Source organism: Dendropsophus ebraccatus, chromosome 13 (assembly GCF_027789765.1).
Source record: "Dendropsophus ebraccatus isolate aDenEbr1 chromosome 13, aDenEbr1.pat, whole genome shotgun sequence".
NCBI lineage: Eukaryota > Metazoa > Chordata > Amphibia > Anura > Hylidae > Dendropsophus > Dendropsophus ebraccatus.
In genome coordinates, this window is record NC_091466.1 from 79,805,167 (window position 1) to 79,822,280 (window position 17,114).

At 49.1% G+C, this 17,114-nt stretch overlaps 2 protein-coding genes across 5 annotated transcripts in view; one reads left to right on the top strand and one right to left on the bottom strand.

The window, feature by feature from the left end:
* The window catches only part of PRIMA1 (proline rich membrane anchor 1), a 77,773-nt gene that overhangs the window by 55,503 nt on the left and 5,156 nt on the right, over window positions 1-17,114 (bottom strand). For 2 of the 3 annotated variants that reach the window (XM_069951062.1, XM_069951064.1), the window contains exons 2-3: window positions 8,963-9,078; window positions 23-191 (exon numbers count right to left, since the gene is read on the bottom strand). In XM_069951062.1, coding sequence (XP_069807163.1) covers window positions 23-191; window positions 8,963-9,046 — 253 coding nt within the window. In that variant the 5' untranslated portion in view covers window positions 9,047-9,078. The remainder of the gene's footprint in view (window positions 1-22; window positions 192-8,962; window positions 9,079-17,114) is intronic. The other variant, XM_069951063.1, reaches the window with a different exon arrangement.
* Window positions 2,470-17,114, top strand: part of FAM181A (family with sequence similarity 181 member A) — a 97,135-nt gene continuing 82,490 nt past the window's right edge. Inside the window, exons 1-2 of one of the 2 annotated variants that reach the window (XM_069951057.1) lie at window positions 2,470-2,514; window positions 11,915-12,010. The gene's annotated coding sequence lies outside the window, so the exon portion shown is untranslated. Of the gene's footprint in view, window positions 2,515-5,839; window positions 5,889-11,914; window positions 12,011-17,114 lie in introns of those variants that run through there. The other variant, XM_069951055.1, reaches the window with a different exon arrangement.

Consider the following 17,114-nt stretch of genomic DNA (forward strand, 5'->3'; position numbering starts at 1 on the left):
GCAAAGTGTATGCAGTACTCACTGGTTGTCATGGGGTACTCACTGGGGGCAGACAGTCTGGGCGGTGGTGGCGGTGGCGGAGGTGGCGGCAGTAATGGAGGCGGGCGGCACTGGCACACTTGCTGACAACCATTGGGTGGATTCTCCGCTGTGGATTTGGAGCATGTCTTCTGGAGTTCAGCCTGAGCAACCTAGAAGAGAAGTAGTGGGGGAGGAGGCTGGTTATTGTGAGGGCAACTCCACCCCCCATGCACGGCCACTAGTTATTGTGAGGGCAACTCCACCCCCCATGCACGGCCACTAGTTATTGTGAGGGCAACTCCACCCCCCATGCACGGCCACTAGTTATTGTGAGGGCAACTCCACCCGCCATGCACGGCCACTAGTTATTGTGAGGGCAACTCCACCCGCCATGCACGGCCACTAGTTATTGTGAGGGCAACTCCACCCGCCATGCACGGTCACCAGCCCTGCTCACTGATGGCATCTTCCTACACGCTGAGGACAGAGTTAGCTGGAATATTCCTGTAACTACTGGAGGTTGGGTAAAGTGACTGTCCCACCAGGCCCAGGCTGAAGCACTGGAGGCGGCTGATCCACCATTAGTGGGAAGAAACTCCAGCCCCTCCATGATGTAACTCCATTAGAATGAATGGAACCCTATCATAGAGGGGCGGGGGTTTCCTCCCACTAAGGGGGGGTCGGCCGCCTCTAGTGCTTCAGCCTGGGCCTGGTGGGACAGTCACTTTAAGAATAGTGGAAGCCAAGACGCCTTTGGTGGAGTGTGAGGAGCCATCCGTGACTGGGCGTATATCTGCGTATGTCCAGGGGGAGGAGCCATCCGTGACTGGGCGTATATCTGCGTATGTCCAGGGGGAGGAGCCATCCGTGACTGGGCGTATATCCGCGTATGTCCAGGGGGAGGAGCCATCCGTGACTGGGCGTATATCCGCGTATGTCCAGGGGGAGGAGCCATCCGTGACTGGGCGTATATCTGCGTATGTCCAGGGGGAGGAGCTATCCGTGACTGGGCGTATATCCGCGTATGTCCAGGGGGAGGAGCCATCTATCAGGGGCCCATGCGGGGTGCGAGGTCCCTTCCTTCTCTGCGCCGTTCCCATGCTGTTAGCCGTGTAATCCTTGGCACCAATAGGAGCATAGCCCCGCCCCCAAGAGTGATGAGCGGTCTCACTCCACTCATTATCATTATAAGGAGCAGGTAAGTGGGTGCTATGAAGGTGGGGCAGTGCTCCTAACGGTGCTCCATTACACTGCTAACCGCATAGGCAGTACAGCTGTCAGGGGCCCCAAGCCTGACTAGGATTGGAGGGGCCCAGCCTATCTGACAGCTGTACTGCACACAGTTACCTCCTGCCTGTCCCTGTCCCTACTACACTACAGTGACAGGCAGGAGGGTGTACACACAGGCAGGGCCCCTCCCCACCACCCCCGAGCCCCTCCCCACTACCCCGAGCCCCTCCCCACTACCCCGAGCCCCTCCCCACTACCCCGAGACCCTCCCCACTACCCCGAGCCCCTCCCCACCACCCCCGAGCCCCTCCCCACTACCCCGAGCCCCTCCCCACTACCCCGAGCCCCTCCCCACCTTCAGTTGCTGTTTTCAACTCTCATCTAATGTCGGGAGTAAAGGGAAGGGGGAGGGGCCAGAGCCGGCTAGGAGGGGGAGGGGCCAGAGTCGGCTGTGAGGGGGAGGGGCCAGAGTCGGCTGTGAGGGGGAGGGGCCAGAGTCAGCTGTAAGGAGGAGGGGGAAGGGCCAGAGTCGGCTGTGAGGAGGAGGGGGAGGGGCCAGAGCAGGCTGTGAGGAGGAGGGGGAAGGGCCAGAGTCGGCTGTGAGGAGGAGGGGGAGGGGCCAGAGCAGGCTGTGAGGAGGAGGGGGAAGGGCCAGAGTCGGCTGTGAGGAGGAGGGGGAGGGGCCAGAGCAGGCTGTGAGGAGGAGGGGGAAGGGCCAGAGCCGGATAGGAGGGGGAGGGGGCAGAGCCGGCTGTGAGGAGGAGGAGGGGAGCGGCCAGAGCCGGCTAGGAGGGGGAGGGGCCAGAGTCGGCTGTGAGGGGGAGGGGCCAGAGTCAGCTGTGAGGAGGAGGGGGAAGAGCCAGAGTCGGCTGTGAGGAGGAGGGGGAAGGGCCAGAGTCGGCTGTGAGGAGGAGGGGGAGGGGCCAGAGCAGGCTGTGAGGAGGGGGAAGGGCCAGAGCCGGATAGGAGGGGGAGGGGGCAGAGCCGGCTGTGAGGAGGAGGAGGGGAGGGGCCAGAGTCGGCTGTGAGGAGGAGGGGGAGGGGCCAGAGCCGGATAGGAGGGGGAGGGGGCAGAGCCGGCTGTGAGGAGGAGGAGGGGAGGGGCCAGAGCCGGCTGTGAGGAGGAGGGGAGGGGCCAGAGACGGCTGTGAGGAGGAGGGGGAGGGGCCAGAGCCGGATAGGAGGGGGAGGGGCCAGAACCGGCTGTGAGGAGGAGAAGAGAAGCGGGGTAATGCAGCGCATGGAGCCTCCCTGCATACAGAGGTGCTTACAGGAGTCTGTGTGTCTGTCCATGTAATGTGTGACTGTATGTAATGTATATGTCTGTGTGTATATAACCTGTATGTATGACTGTAAATATGTAGGATTCTGTACACTATGGGGGAGATTTATTAAACATGGTGTAAAGTGACACTGGCTCAGTCACCCCCGGCAACCAATCAGATTCTACCTCTCATTCCTCACAGACTCTTTGGAAAATGAGAGGTGGAATCTGATTGGTTGGCGGGGGCGACTGTCTCACTTTACACCATGTTTAATAAATCTCCCCCCTAGTGTACTCGGCAGTTTTGTCCATATATCCCTACCGCCACCTCTACACCGCCCCACCCGCACGCCGCCTCTTCACGCTGCCTCTGCCCCGGCCACGCCGCCTCTGCACCACCCCACCCGCCCACGCCGCCTCTGCACCGCCCCACCCCCCCCCCCGCGCCGCCTCATGCATAAGCAGGCACGTCTTGTTCTCGCACATGCTCTGTTCAAACTGTGTACTCTGGACGGCATGATTGAGTGTGTATAAGTAAGGATCCATTTACACAGGAAGATTATCTGCCAAAAATTTGAAGCTTAAGCCAGAAACAGACTATAAACAGAGATCAGGTCATAAAGGAAAGCCTGAGAATTCTCCTCTTTTCAATTCCATTCCTGGCTTTGGCTTCAAATCTTTGGCAGACGGTCTGTCAGATAATCTTTCTGCGTAAGGGTACACACCCACTTGCCATATCCGCAGCGAGTCCCCTCACTGCGTATTTGCAGCGAGACTCGCTGCGGGTCCCGGCCCTATACTTTCAATGCCAGACAAACTCGCAGCAGGGATGTACCAGCAGTTTGTCCGCAGTCCGCCCCGTTAACCCCTGCTGGCTGGACACTATACATTACCGGGTCCCCGCTCCTGCTTGCTTCGGCGGCTCCCGGCACGTCCCGCCCAGCCAATCAGTTTGCTGCCCCGCGGCAGCGCACTGATTGGCCGAGTGGGACGTGCAGACACCGGGAGCCCCGAAGCAAGCCAGGGAGTGACCCTACTACTGTGCACTGAGCCAGGGAGTGACCCTACTACTGTGCACTGAGCCAGGGAGTGACCCTACTACTGTGCACTGAGCCAGGGAGTGACCCTACTACTGTGCACTGAGCCAGGGAGTGACCCTACTACTGTGCACTGAGCCAGGGAGTGACCCTACTACTGTGCACTGAGCCAGGGAGTGACCCTACTACTGTGCACTGAGCCAGGGAGTGACCCTACTACTGTGCACTGAGCCGGGGAGTGACCCTACTACTGTGCACTGAGCCGGGGAGTGACCCTTCTACTGTGCACTGAGCCGGGGAGTGACCCAACTACTGTGCACTGAGCCAGGGAGTGACCCTACTACTGTGCACTGAGCTGGGGAGTGACCCTACTACTGCGCACTGAGCCAGGGAGGGAACAATGCTACTGTGCACTGAGCCGGGGAGTGACCCTACTACTGTGCACTGAGCCGGGGAGTGACCCTACTACTGTGCACTGAGCTGGGGAGTGACCCTACTACTGTGTACTGAGTCGGGGAGTGAGCCATGCTACTGTGCACTGAGCCGGGGAGTAACCCTAGTACTGTGCATTGACCCGGGGAGTGACCCTACTACTGTGCACTGAGCCAGGGAGTGACCCTACTACTGCGCACTGAGCCCGGGAGTGACCCTACTACTGTGCACTGAGCTGGGGAGTGACCCTACTACTGTGCACTGAGCCGGGGAGTGAGCCATGCTACTGTGTACTGAGCAGGGGAGTGACCCTACTACTGCGCACTGAGCCGGGGAGTGAGGCATGCTACTGTGCACTGAGCCGGGGAGTAACCCTACTACTGCGCACTGAGCTGGGGAGTGACCCTACTACTGTGCATTGACCCGGGGAGTGACCCTACTACTGTGCACTGAGCCAGGGAGTGACCCTACTACTGTGCACTGAGCCGGGGAGTGACCCTACTATTGTGCCCTGAGCTGGGGAGTGACCCATGCTACTGTGCCCTGAGCTGGGGAGTGACCCTACTACTGTGCACTGAGCTGGGGAGTGAGCCATGCTACTGTGCACTGAGCCAGGGAGTGACCCTACTACTGCGCACTGAGTCGGGGAGTGACCCTACTACTGTGCACTGAGTCGGGGAGTGACCCTACTACTGTGCACTGAGCCGGGGAGTGACCCTACTACTGTGCACTGAGCTGGGGAGTGACCCTACTACTGTGTACTGAGCGAGGGAGTGACCCTACTACTGTGCACGGAGCCAGGGAGTGACCCTACTACTGTGCACTGAGCCGGGGAGTGACCCTACTACTGTGCACTGAGCCGGGGAGTGACCCTACTACTGTGCACTGAGCCGGGGAGTGACCCTACTACTGTGCCCTGAGCCGGGGAGTGGCCCTACTACTGCGCACTGAGCCGGGGAGTGACCCTACTACTGTGCACTGAGCGAGGGAGTGACCCTACTACTGTGCACTGAGCGAGGGAGTGACCCTACTACTGTGCACTGAGCCGGGGAGTGACCCTACTACTGTGCACTGAGCGAGGGAGTGACCCTACTACTGTGCACTGAGCGAGGGAGTGAGCCATGCTACTGTGCACTGAGCGAGGGAGTGAGCCATGCTACTGTGCACTGAGCCGGGGAGTGAGCCTACTACTGTGCACTGAGCTGGGGAGTGACCCTACTACTGTGCACTGAGCTGGGGAGTGACCCTACTACTGTGCACTGAGCTGGGGAGTGACCCTACTACTGTGCACTGAGCTGGGGAGTGACCCTACTACTGCGCACTGAGCTGGGGAGTGACCCTACTACTGTGCACTGAGCCGGGGAGTGATCCATGCTACTGTGCCCTGAGCTGGGGAGTGACCCTACTACTGTGCACTGAGCCGGGGAGTGATCCATGCTACTGTGCCCTGAGCTGGGGAGTGACCCTACTACTGTGCACTGAGCCGGGGAGTGATCCATGCTACTGTGCCCTGAGCTGGGGAGTGATCCTACTACTGTGCACTGAGCCGGGGAGTGACCCTACTACTGTGCACTGAGCCAGGGAGTGAGCCACTTGGCTATAGCTAAAAATTGTAATCTGTTGACCATAGCAACAAATCATGGCTTAGCTTTCACTGTCCATAGCAACCAATCACAGCTCAGTGTTCACTGTGCAATGCAACCAATCACAGCCCAGCTTTTATTTTCCATAGCAACTAATTACAGCTCAGCTTTCACTTTACCAGAGCAATGTGAGAAGTAAGCCAGGTTGTGATTGGTTGCTGTTGGCCATGAAGAGAATTGTAGCAAGCAACAGTCCCAGAACACGACCATCGGGAACTCATGTTCCTTATACACGGTCACTATACTGGAAGATGACAACTGGTAGGAAACCCAAGACTTCTTAGGGCCAAGTCATCATAGGGCCTATAAAGAAGAAAGTGACGGGCCATAGGGGGAGATTTATGGCCCATAGCAACCAATCACAGCTCAGCTTTTACCTCTCGCATTGCTGTGGTAAAATGAAAGCTGAGTTGTGATTGGTTGCCATGAGCAAGTATGAGAATGTTATAAAACAGCGCATAAATCTCCCCTTATATATCCAATACATACTGTATATGAAGGTCCATACATTAAAGGGAACCTGTCACCCCCCTGTCCCGGTGCAGACCCATATTCTTAGCGATTCCACGAAGTCCTGGTGCCCGTCCCGCCACCAAGATATTCCCGTCCGAAGCCGCACGCACGCTCATCAGCGCTGAGTCTGACGCCTATAGAGAATGACAGCTCGGACGGGGATATCTCGGCAGCGGGACTACGTGGAAGCGGTAAATATATGGGTCTGCACCAGGGGGTTGGCCGGGCTCTGTCCTGGCACAGGGGGTGACAGGTTCTCTTTAGGGTTTTTTTTGTGGGACTCCCTTAGGATTTCACTTCATGTGTAAAGTCAACATGTTATGTTACAGCATGGCGTATGAAGCGAGCCGCTAGCCTGTTTATATCCGGGGTGTGGTGCCCTTTAAGGGGTGTCCTGTGTATTGGCCGTCCGTCATGATAACGTACGGGCTGATCGGCCCCAGTATATCTCCGGGTTCGGGGCGATCTCTCCCATATTGTTGGTTAAGGATCAGACCATTTATGGAGCAGGAGGTGGCGGTATAAATAGACGGATTTCATTGAAGCTCATGTCAAATACATAAATAAGGATCAAATGTCTCCTGTTAAATATAGACGGGCGGGATTTACACAGGGAGCAGGGACAACACGAGGTCGAAATAAAGAGCAAGATCCTTGTTACAAGAGAGAGCTCACTCAGCATTCAGGATCATGGTAAAGCTGGGTGTTCTCCTTCTGCTATGGGAGCTGTAATGGGCGCCAAATAGAGATGCTTTTTGTCAGTCAAACTGATCACTGGACAGTGACAGTAAGAGTGTAGGGACACCTGTCAAAGGCTTCTGTCCCCGCTCCTGTATGGGCAAATAGGCAGAACTAACGGTTCGTGGGCTCCAATGCCTAAAGCAGAAGCTTGGTCTGCCTCCCCCCTCACCCATCTATTCATCTACTGTCTTAAAGGAGAAGTATGGCAACAATTTCTATTAGAGTATTGTAGTTCCCCCAAAAGTCCCCCAAAAATCATCAATACACTTATTACCGGAAATGCTTATAAAGCGCTTTTTTTGCCTGCACTTACTACTGCATCAAGGCTTCACTTCCTGGATAACATGGTGATGTCACTTCCTGGATAACATGGTGATGTCACTTCCTGGATAACATGGTGACGTCACTTCCTGGATAACATGATGTAATTTCCTGGATAACATGGGGATGTCACTTCCTGGATAACGTGGTGACGTCACTTCCTGGATAACGTGGTGACGTCACGACTCCCAGAGCTGTGCGGGCTGTGGCTGCTAGAGAGGATGATGGCTGGGGGATACTGAGGGACACAGGCAGTGGCGGGCTGGGCCATTAACCCCCATCCCCCCCCCCCCCCCCGGTGCCATAAAAAACGCTGCGGCCACCAGATCTCTCATCTCTCGTAAGTTCAGCGAGCCAAGCAGGAGAGAGGAGAAGTCCGGGCGCTGCGGGGCTAGTCATGGTGTATTATATGCTCTGTGTATACTGGTATCATTAGTAATATGTGTGTTTATATAGTGGATTTTGTACAGTAACAGTACAGTGGTATTATACAGTAGTACTATGGTAGTGCACATGGTGTATTATATGCTCTGTGTATACTGGTATCATTGGTAAGATTTGTGTTTATATAGTGGATTTTATTCAGTATTTAGTTTTTGGGGAAAAATCAGCCATGTTTTTTGAATCCTTGATAACACCTCAGAGGAATCTGTCAGATCACAGCTGCAGATCCCACCAGACAGGTGTTAGGAAGATAAATCACAGGACCTTTAGTCGTCATTTGTAAACTTTTAAAATTGCTGGGATCTGCCCCTCTGTACCTCATAGGGACCTGACGGATTCTCTTTGAAGAGGTAATCCAGGCTCTGAAAAACATGGCGGCTTTCTTCCAGAAACAGAAACACTCGTAGTTTGGGTGTGAGCTTTGCAGTTTGGTTCCACTGACATGAATAATACCTAATTGTAATACCACACAGAACCTGAGGAAAACGGTGGCGCTGTTTTTTCAAGAAAGTAGCTGTGCATTTTTGTAATCTTGGATAACCCCTTGTAAGAGTCTCTTGCACTTACTTAATCTGTTGTAGATTTGATGCTGCCGATTTCATCAGTATCATTTGTAGCTACTCATGGGCCACTGCTGTGTGCTTGCCCCCTAGGCTAAAATTTGCCAGCCAGCCCCTGGACACAGGGCACTGGAAGGACACTGAGCATACAGGGCACTGGAGGTAAACCATGGCTTACGGGTACACTATGGCATATGGGTACACCATGGCATACGGGTACACCATGGCATATGGGTACACCATGGCATATGGGTACACCATGGCATATGGGTACACCATGGCATACGGGTACACCATGGCATATGGGTACACCATGGCATACGGGTACACCATGGCATACGGGTACATCAGTCTTGCTAAATATCCCCCAAGGTTATTTTCTCTGCTCCTGTCATTGCAGCCTCTTGTTTTATGACCTTACTCCTCTGAGCTATGTGACACCTCTGCTCCTGTCAGTGCTTCTGCACAGACCTCTATACGTTCTGTATACTGTGCTGCTAGGCATTAGAGCTGAAGTGTAGCAGGTCACCCATGTGTGGTGATTTATGGGCTCAGTCACAGATAATAAAGCCGGACGCTATCACTGCCCCTGTAAGAACGGCCGCTCCCTGACATCACACTGACCAGGTCTGCACATCCCATCTGCCACATCCAGTCCATGTAAATGATGCAATGTGGGAATGTGCTAGGACCCAGCAGACACCACGGCACATGAATATTTCAGACAGAGCAATAGACAGATCTGACGTCTCTTACCTGCAGGAGTCCAGCAAGGGGGAGCGTCAGACAATGAATGAGGAGGGTGGGAGACAAGAGGCAGAAGCTCCCCGAGTTCTGCATAACTCCTGGAGAGGCGGTCACAACCTGCAAAACTGAGAGGAGAACGGACAGAATCAATAGGAGACAGCCGGATATACAGTACAAATAGACTGTGTGATGTAATAGTCCGCATAACAAAATGTCATTGGGTACACACATTATACTCCAGAGCTGCACTCACTATTCTGCTGGTGAGGTCACTGTGTACATACATTACATTACTGATCCTGTATTATACTCCAGAGCTGCACTCGCTGTTCTGCAGGAAGCACTTATATATAGTGTATAAAGTTACTATGAAGCTCTGGAAGATGAGGGTTTAAAGGGGCACTCTGGAGAAAAATTATTTATTTCAAACCAACTGGTGTCAGAAAGTTATACAAATTTGTAAATCTATATCATAAAAATGAATGTCTGTCTGTCTGTCCTCTATAGACTTCCGAACGCCTGAAACGTTTGACCCCAAATTTGTCAGGCAGATACATTGGGTGCCCGGGAAAAATAGCGAAGGTCCTGTCCTTGCCAGATGTACAGGGGGGGGGGGGGGGGTGAAAGGGGGAAGAGCGCCCCATAGAGATGAATCTCCACACTGCACACACAGGTGTCTCCACAGCAGTAATGGCAGCAGGAAGCCTTAGCAACCAATAGGATTACTACTTTCATTTTTCTAAAGGAGCTGGAATCTGATTGGTTGCTAGGTCAGCTGCCTCACAACAGATCCACAGAACTAAATAGTAAGCCCCTCACCCCAACTATACAGGACCTTCCAAACTTTACACTACAGGTATACTGGACCTCCCACCCCAACTATACATTACAGGTATACAGGACCCCCCACACTGTACACTACAGGTATACAGGACATCCCCCCCTCCAAAAAAAACTACACTACAGGTATACAGGACCCCCAAACTATACACTTAAGGTATACAAGACCCTCCAAACTGTACATTACAGGTATACAGGACCTCCCACCCCAACTGTACACTACAGGTATACAGGACCCCTAACTATACACTACAGGTATAAAGGACCCCCAAACTATACACTACAGGTATACAGGACCTCCCACCCCAACTGTACACTACAGGTATACAGGACCCCTAACTATACACTACAGGTATAAAGGACCCCCAAACTATACACTACAGGTATACAGGACCCCCAAACTATGCACTACAGGTATACAGAACCTCCACAAACTATATACTACAGGTATACAGGACCACCCCCCCAACTCTACACTACAGGTATACGGCACCTCCACCAACTATACACTACAGGTACACAGGACCCCCAAACTATACACTAGAGGTATACAGGACCTCTGCCAACTATACACTACAGGTATATAGGACCCCCAACTATACACTACAGGTATACAGGACCCTAAAACTCTAAACTATAGGTTTACAGGACCCCCAAACTATACACTACAGGTATAAGGGACCTCCACCAACTATATACTACAGGTATACAGGCTCCCAAAACTATACACTACAGGTGTGCAGGACCCCAAAACAATAAACTACAGGTATCCAGGATCTTCAAGCCATAAACTACAGGTATGCAGGACCTCCATCAACTATACACTACAGGTATCCAGCACCTTCACCAACTATATACTACAAGTATACAGCACCTTCACCAACTATATACTACAGGTATACAGCACCTTCACCAACTATATACTACAGGTATACAGGACCCCCAAACTGTACAGTACAGGTATACATGCCCCCAACTATACACTACAGGTATGCAGGACCCCTAAAAACTATACACTTTAGGTATACAGAACCCCTCCAACTATACACTACAGGTATACACAAATTCCACTGATTAACTCAGATGAAACAATATCTTTTAGACCAGTGCTTCTCAATTCCAGTCCTCAGGCCTCACCAACAGGTCACGTTTTGAGGATTTCCCATACAAAGAACCCCTGTGATAACACCTGATGCACTGAGTATAATTATATCACCTGTGAAATACTAAGGAAATCCACAAAACGACCTGTTGGTGAGGCCTGAGGACTGGAATTGAGAAGCACTGTTTTAGAAGATTGCAATTTCCAGTTTCATTTGCAATGACAATAAATAAGGCCCAAGGCCAATCACTGTAGGTGGCGGCATAAATCTGGATTCTGCATGTTTTCCACATGGACAATTGTATGTTGCTGCTACAGAGTTGTATCAGGTACAAATCCTCATGTCTATGTACATGTATATAATCAGGCTTTGTATATAACACTGCCAATGTTGTATATAATCAGGCTTTGTATATAACACTGCCAATGTTGTATATAACCAGGCTCTGTGTACAGTCGGAACACATGACATCTCAGTTTGGCTATTAGGTATTTAGGATGTTGAACATTTTGGGGGAGATATATGAAAGGGTTTAAATATATACCTGGTGTAAACTGCCCACAGCAACCAATCACAGCTCAGCTTTCAGCTCTGGTAACATAAGAGGAGCTGTGATTGGCTGCTGTGGGCAGTTTACACCAGGTGTATATATACAGCCTTTCATGAATCTCCCCCTTTTAGTTTATTTCTAATGTGCATAAGCTACAATTTACATAAATACTGCAGAACTGTCAGGTATATAGTGTATAAAGGGGTATATAGCATATATAGGGGTATATAGGGCTCCTTAAAGAAAAAAACAAAAAACAAGCGCATAGATTGGCTTCCTGGGCGGCCTTGGAACAAATCTAATTAACACACTGACATCCTATACCCGGGCAGCGCCAGGTACATTTTCTAGTTACTTCTATATAAAAATCTCCAGTCTACCAGTACTTATCAGCTGCTGTATGTCCTGCAGGAAGTGGTGTACTCTCTCCAGTCTACCAGTACTTATCAGTTGCTGTGTGCCTTGCAGGAAGTGGTGTACTCTCTCCAGTCTACCAGTACTTATCAGAGACAAAAATGACATCCCAGAACGGTAAAACATATATAAAATGATCAAATATTATGGGTAAGTAGCAGTATCATTATTAGTAGTAGTATTACTATTATTATTAGTAGTAGTATCATGATTAGTAGTAGTAGTATCATTGTTATTGTTAGTAGTAGTATCATTATTATTATTAGTAGTATCATTATTATTAGTAGTAGTATCATTATTATTATTAGTAGTATCATTATTATTAGTAGTAGTATTATTGTTGGTAGTATCATTATTAGTAGTAGTATTACTATTCTTATTAGTAGTAGTATCATTATTATTATTAGTATCATCATCATTATTTTTAGTAGTAGTATTATTATTGTTGGTAGTATCATTATTAGTAGTAGTATCATTATTAGTAGTAGTATCATTATTAGTAGTAGTATTATTATTGTTGGTAGTATCATTATTAGTAGTAGTAGTATAGTTATTATTATTAGTAGTATCATTATTATTAGTAGTAGTATTATTGTTGGTAGTAGTATCATTATCATTATTATTAGTAGTAATATTATTGTTGGTAGTAGTATCATTATCATTATTATTAGTAGTAATATTATTGTTGGTAGTAGTATCATTATCATTATTAGTATCATCATCATCATTATTAGTAGTAGTATTATTATTGTTGGTAGTATCATTATTATTGTTAGTAGTAGTATCATTATTATTAGTATTATTAGTAGTAGTATCATCATCATTATTATTATTATTATTATTAGTAGTAGTAGTATCATTATTATTAGTAGTAGTATCATTATTATTGTTATTATTAGTATTATTATTATTATTATTATTATTATTATTATTATTAGTAGTAGTAGTATCATTATTATTATTAGTAGTAGTATCATTATTAGTAGTAGTATCATTATTATTATTATTAGTAGTAGTAGTAGTATCATTATCATTAGTAGTAGTAGTAGTATTATTATTATTATTATTATTATTATTATTATTATTATTAGTAGTAGTAGTAGTAGTATCATTATTAGTAGTAGTAGTATTACTATTATTATTATTATTAGTAGTAGTATTACTATTATTATTAGTAGTAGTAGTAGTAGTATTATTATAGGATTGTAAATGTTACAATGACAGATATCTGAAATGGAAAACCCCTAAAAATTACACTCTGTTCAATAAATGTCAGTTTTGGCGGGTGTAAAGGGACACGCCCACTTTCATTGTTTTTTTAGACAAAAAAAACATTTTTGTGTCACACGGTAAACGGGCAGAGACAATGGAGAAGGAAAGCCCCTGCCCGAACTCTGTACGTAGTATGACAGTCAGGAGAGTGTGCCGCAAGCAGCAGAGCCAAGTATATCACTGTGTTATCTGTGGTGTTACATAGGACTGCAGGTGACATTATCGCTGTGTTATCTGTACTCAGAGATATCACTGTGTTATCTGTGCTGTTACATAGGACTGCAGGTGACATCTACATTATCTGTACTCAGAGATATCACTGTGTTATCTGTGCTGTTACATAGGACTGCAGGTGACATCTACTACATTATCTGTACTCAGAGAGATATCACTGTGTTATCTGTGCTGTTACATAGGACTGCAGGTGACATCTACTACATTATCTGTACTCAGAGAGATATCACTGTGTTATCTGTGGTGTTACATAGGACTGCAGGTGACATCTACATTATCTGTACTCAGAGATATCACTGTGTTATCTGTGGTGTTACATAGGACTACAGGTGACATCTACTACATTATCTGTACTCAGAGATATCACTGTGTTATCTGTGGTGTTACATAGGACTACAGGTGACATCTACTACATTATCTGTACTCAGAGAGATATCACTGTGTTATCTGTGGTGTTACATAGGACTGCAGGTGACTACTACATTATCTGTACTCAGAGATATCACTATGTTATCTGTGGTGTTACATAGGACTGCAGGAGACATCTACTACATTATCTGTACTCAGAGACATATCACTGTTATCTGTGGAGTTACATAGGACTGCAGGTGACAGCTATTACATTATATGTACTCAGAGATATCACTGTGTTATCTGTGGTGTTACATAGGACTGCAGGTGACATCTACTACATTATCTGTACTCAGAGATATCACTGTTATCTGTGGTGTTACATAGGACTGCAGGTGACATCTACTACATTATCTGTACTCAGAGAGATATCACTGTGTTATCTGTGGTGTTACATAGGACGGCAGGTGACATCTACATTATCTGTACTCAGAGATATCACTGTGTTATCTGTGGTGTTACATAGGACTGCAGGTGACATCTACTACATTATCTGTACTCAGAGATATCACTGTTATCTGTGCTGTTACATAGGACTGCAGGTGACTACTACATTATCTGTACTCAGATATCACTGTGTTATCTGTGGTGTTACATAGGACTGCAGGTGACATCTACTACATTATCTGTACTCAGAGATATCACTGTGTTATCTGTGCTGTTACATAGGACTGCAGGATACATCTACTACATTATCTGTACTCAGAGATATCACTGTGTTATCTGTGGTGTTACATAGGACTGCAGGTGACTACTACATTATCTGTACTCAGAGATATCACTGTGTTATCTGTGGTCTTACATAGGACTGCAGGGGACATCTACTACATTACCTATACTCAGACATATCACTGTGTTATCTGTGGTGTTACATAGGACTGCAGGTGACTACTACATTATCTGTACTCAGAGATACCACTGTGTTATCTGTGCTGTTACATAGGACTGCAGGTGACATCTACTACATTATCTGTACTCAGAGATATCACTGTTATCTGTGCTGTTACATAGGACTGCAGGTGACTACTACATTATCTGTACTCAGATATCACTGTGTTATCTGTGGTGTTACATAGGACTGCAGGTGACATCTACTACATTATCTGTACTCAGAGATATCACTGTGTTATCTGTGGTGTTACATAGGACTGCAGGTGACTACTACATTATCTGTACTCAGAGATATCACTGTGTTATCTGTGGTGTTACATAGGACTGCAGGGGACATCTACTACATTATCTGTACTCAGAGAGATATCACTGTGTTATCTGTGGTGTTACATAGGACTGCAGGTGACATCTACATTATCTGTACTCAGATATCACTGTGTTATCTGTGGTGTTACATAGGACTGCAGGTAAACATGCAGCGATTACATTGTAGCACTATCCCTAGAAGACGCACCCAGCACTACTACATCTGTGTCTGTAGCTTCTTATCAGTCTATGAAAACTTCTTCCTGCTTCTCTGCACTTTTGCTTCTGTCCCCGCCCGGAATCCATGAAATTCAACCCCCCCCCCCCCCCCCAATCCTATAAGAGACAGCAGAGGATGCCCCCCCCCCATCCTATAAGAGACAGCAGAGGATGGGACCCCCCCAATCCTATAAGAGACAGCAGAGAATGGGACCCCCCCTCCTATAAGAGACAGCAGAGAATGGGACCCCCCCTCCTATAAGAGACAGCAGAGAATGGGACCCCCCCTCCTATAAGAGACAGCAGAGAATGGGACACCCCCCCCCCCAATCCTATAAGAGACAGCAGAGGATGGGACCCCCCCCCCCTCCTATAAGAGACAGCAGAGGATGGGACACCCCCCCTCCTATAAGAGACAGCAGAGAATGGGACACCCCCCCCCCCTATAAGAAACAGCAGAGAATGGGACCCCCCCTCCTATAAGAGACAGCAGAGGATGGGACCCCCCCCCCCCCCCTATAAGAGACAGCAGAGAATGGGACACCCCCTCCTATAAGAGACAGCAGAGAATGGGACACCCCCCCTCCTATAAAAGACAGCAGAGGATGGGACACCCCCCCCCCCTCCTATAAAAGACAGCAGAGGAAGGGACCCCCCCCCCCTCCTATAAGAGACAGCAGAGGATGGGACCCCCCCACCAATCCTATAAGAGACAGCAGAGGATGGGACACCCCCCTCCTATAAGAGACAGCAGAGGATGGGACACCCCCCTCCTATAAGAGACAACAGAGAATGGGACACCCCCCACCACCACCAATCCTATAAGAGACAGCAGAGGATGGGACCCCCCCCCCCCATCCCATAAGAGACAGCAGAGGATGGGACCCCCCAATCCTATAAGAGACAGCAGAGGATGCCCCCCCCCCCAATCCCATAAGAGACAGCAGAGGATGGGACCCCCCCCCCACCAATCCTATAAGAGACAGCAGAGGATGGGACCCCCCCCCCCCCACCAATCCTATAAGAGACAGCAGAGGATGGGACCCCCCCCCATTCTATAAGAGACAGCAGAGGATGGGACACCCCCCCCCCCCGCCAATCCTATAAGAGACAGCAGAGGATGAGACCCCCCACCAATCCTATAAGAGACAGCAGAGGATGGGACCCCCCCCCCACCAATCCTATAAGAGACAGCAGAGTATGGGACCCCCCACCAATCCTATAAATGTGCAAGGAGTCCCCCTCCGCAAAGTGTACAATGGAGGCCACGAAGAGAAGGGGCCGCTGTCTTGTTGGGAGATGGTGTAAATCCAGAGGGGGCACAGCTGGAAGTCTACAGGGCTTGCTCTTTACTCCATTGGTCATTGCACAGGTTGACACATAGCTGCAATACCGCACCCAAACTGATGGCAAGAGTGGAGCTGTTTATGGAAGAAGGCAACTATGGGTCTAATTCTGGACAAACCCTAAAAGTCCCTTTCAGTCTTTCAGGTATTTTATAATCCAGGTGTTAGGATGAGTTTTATAAGAGACAGCAGAGGATGGGACACCCCCCTCCTATAAGAGACAGCAGAGGATGGGACCCCCCCACCAATCCTATAAGAGACAGCAGAGGATGGGACACCCCCCTCCTATAAGAGACAGCAGAGGATGGGACCCCCCCACCAATCCTATAAGAGACAGCAGAGGATGGGACACCCCCCTCCTATAAGAGACAGCAGAGGATGGGACCCCCCCCTCCTATAAGAGACAGCAGAGAATGGGACCCCCCCTCCTATAAGAGACAGCAGAGGATGGGACCCCCCCCCCCCTCCTATAAGAGACAGCAGAGGATGGGACCCCCCCCCCTCCTATAAGAGACAGCAGAGGATGGGACCCCCCCACCAATCCTATAAGAGACAGCAGAGGATGGGACACCCCC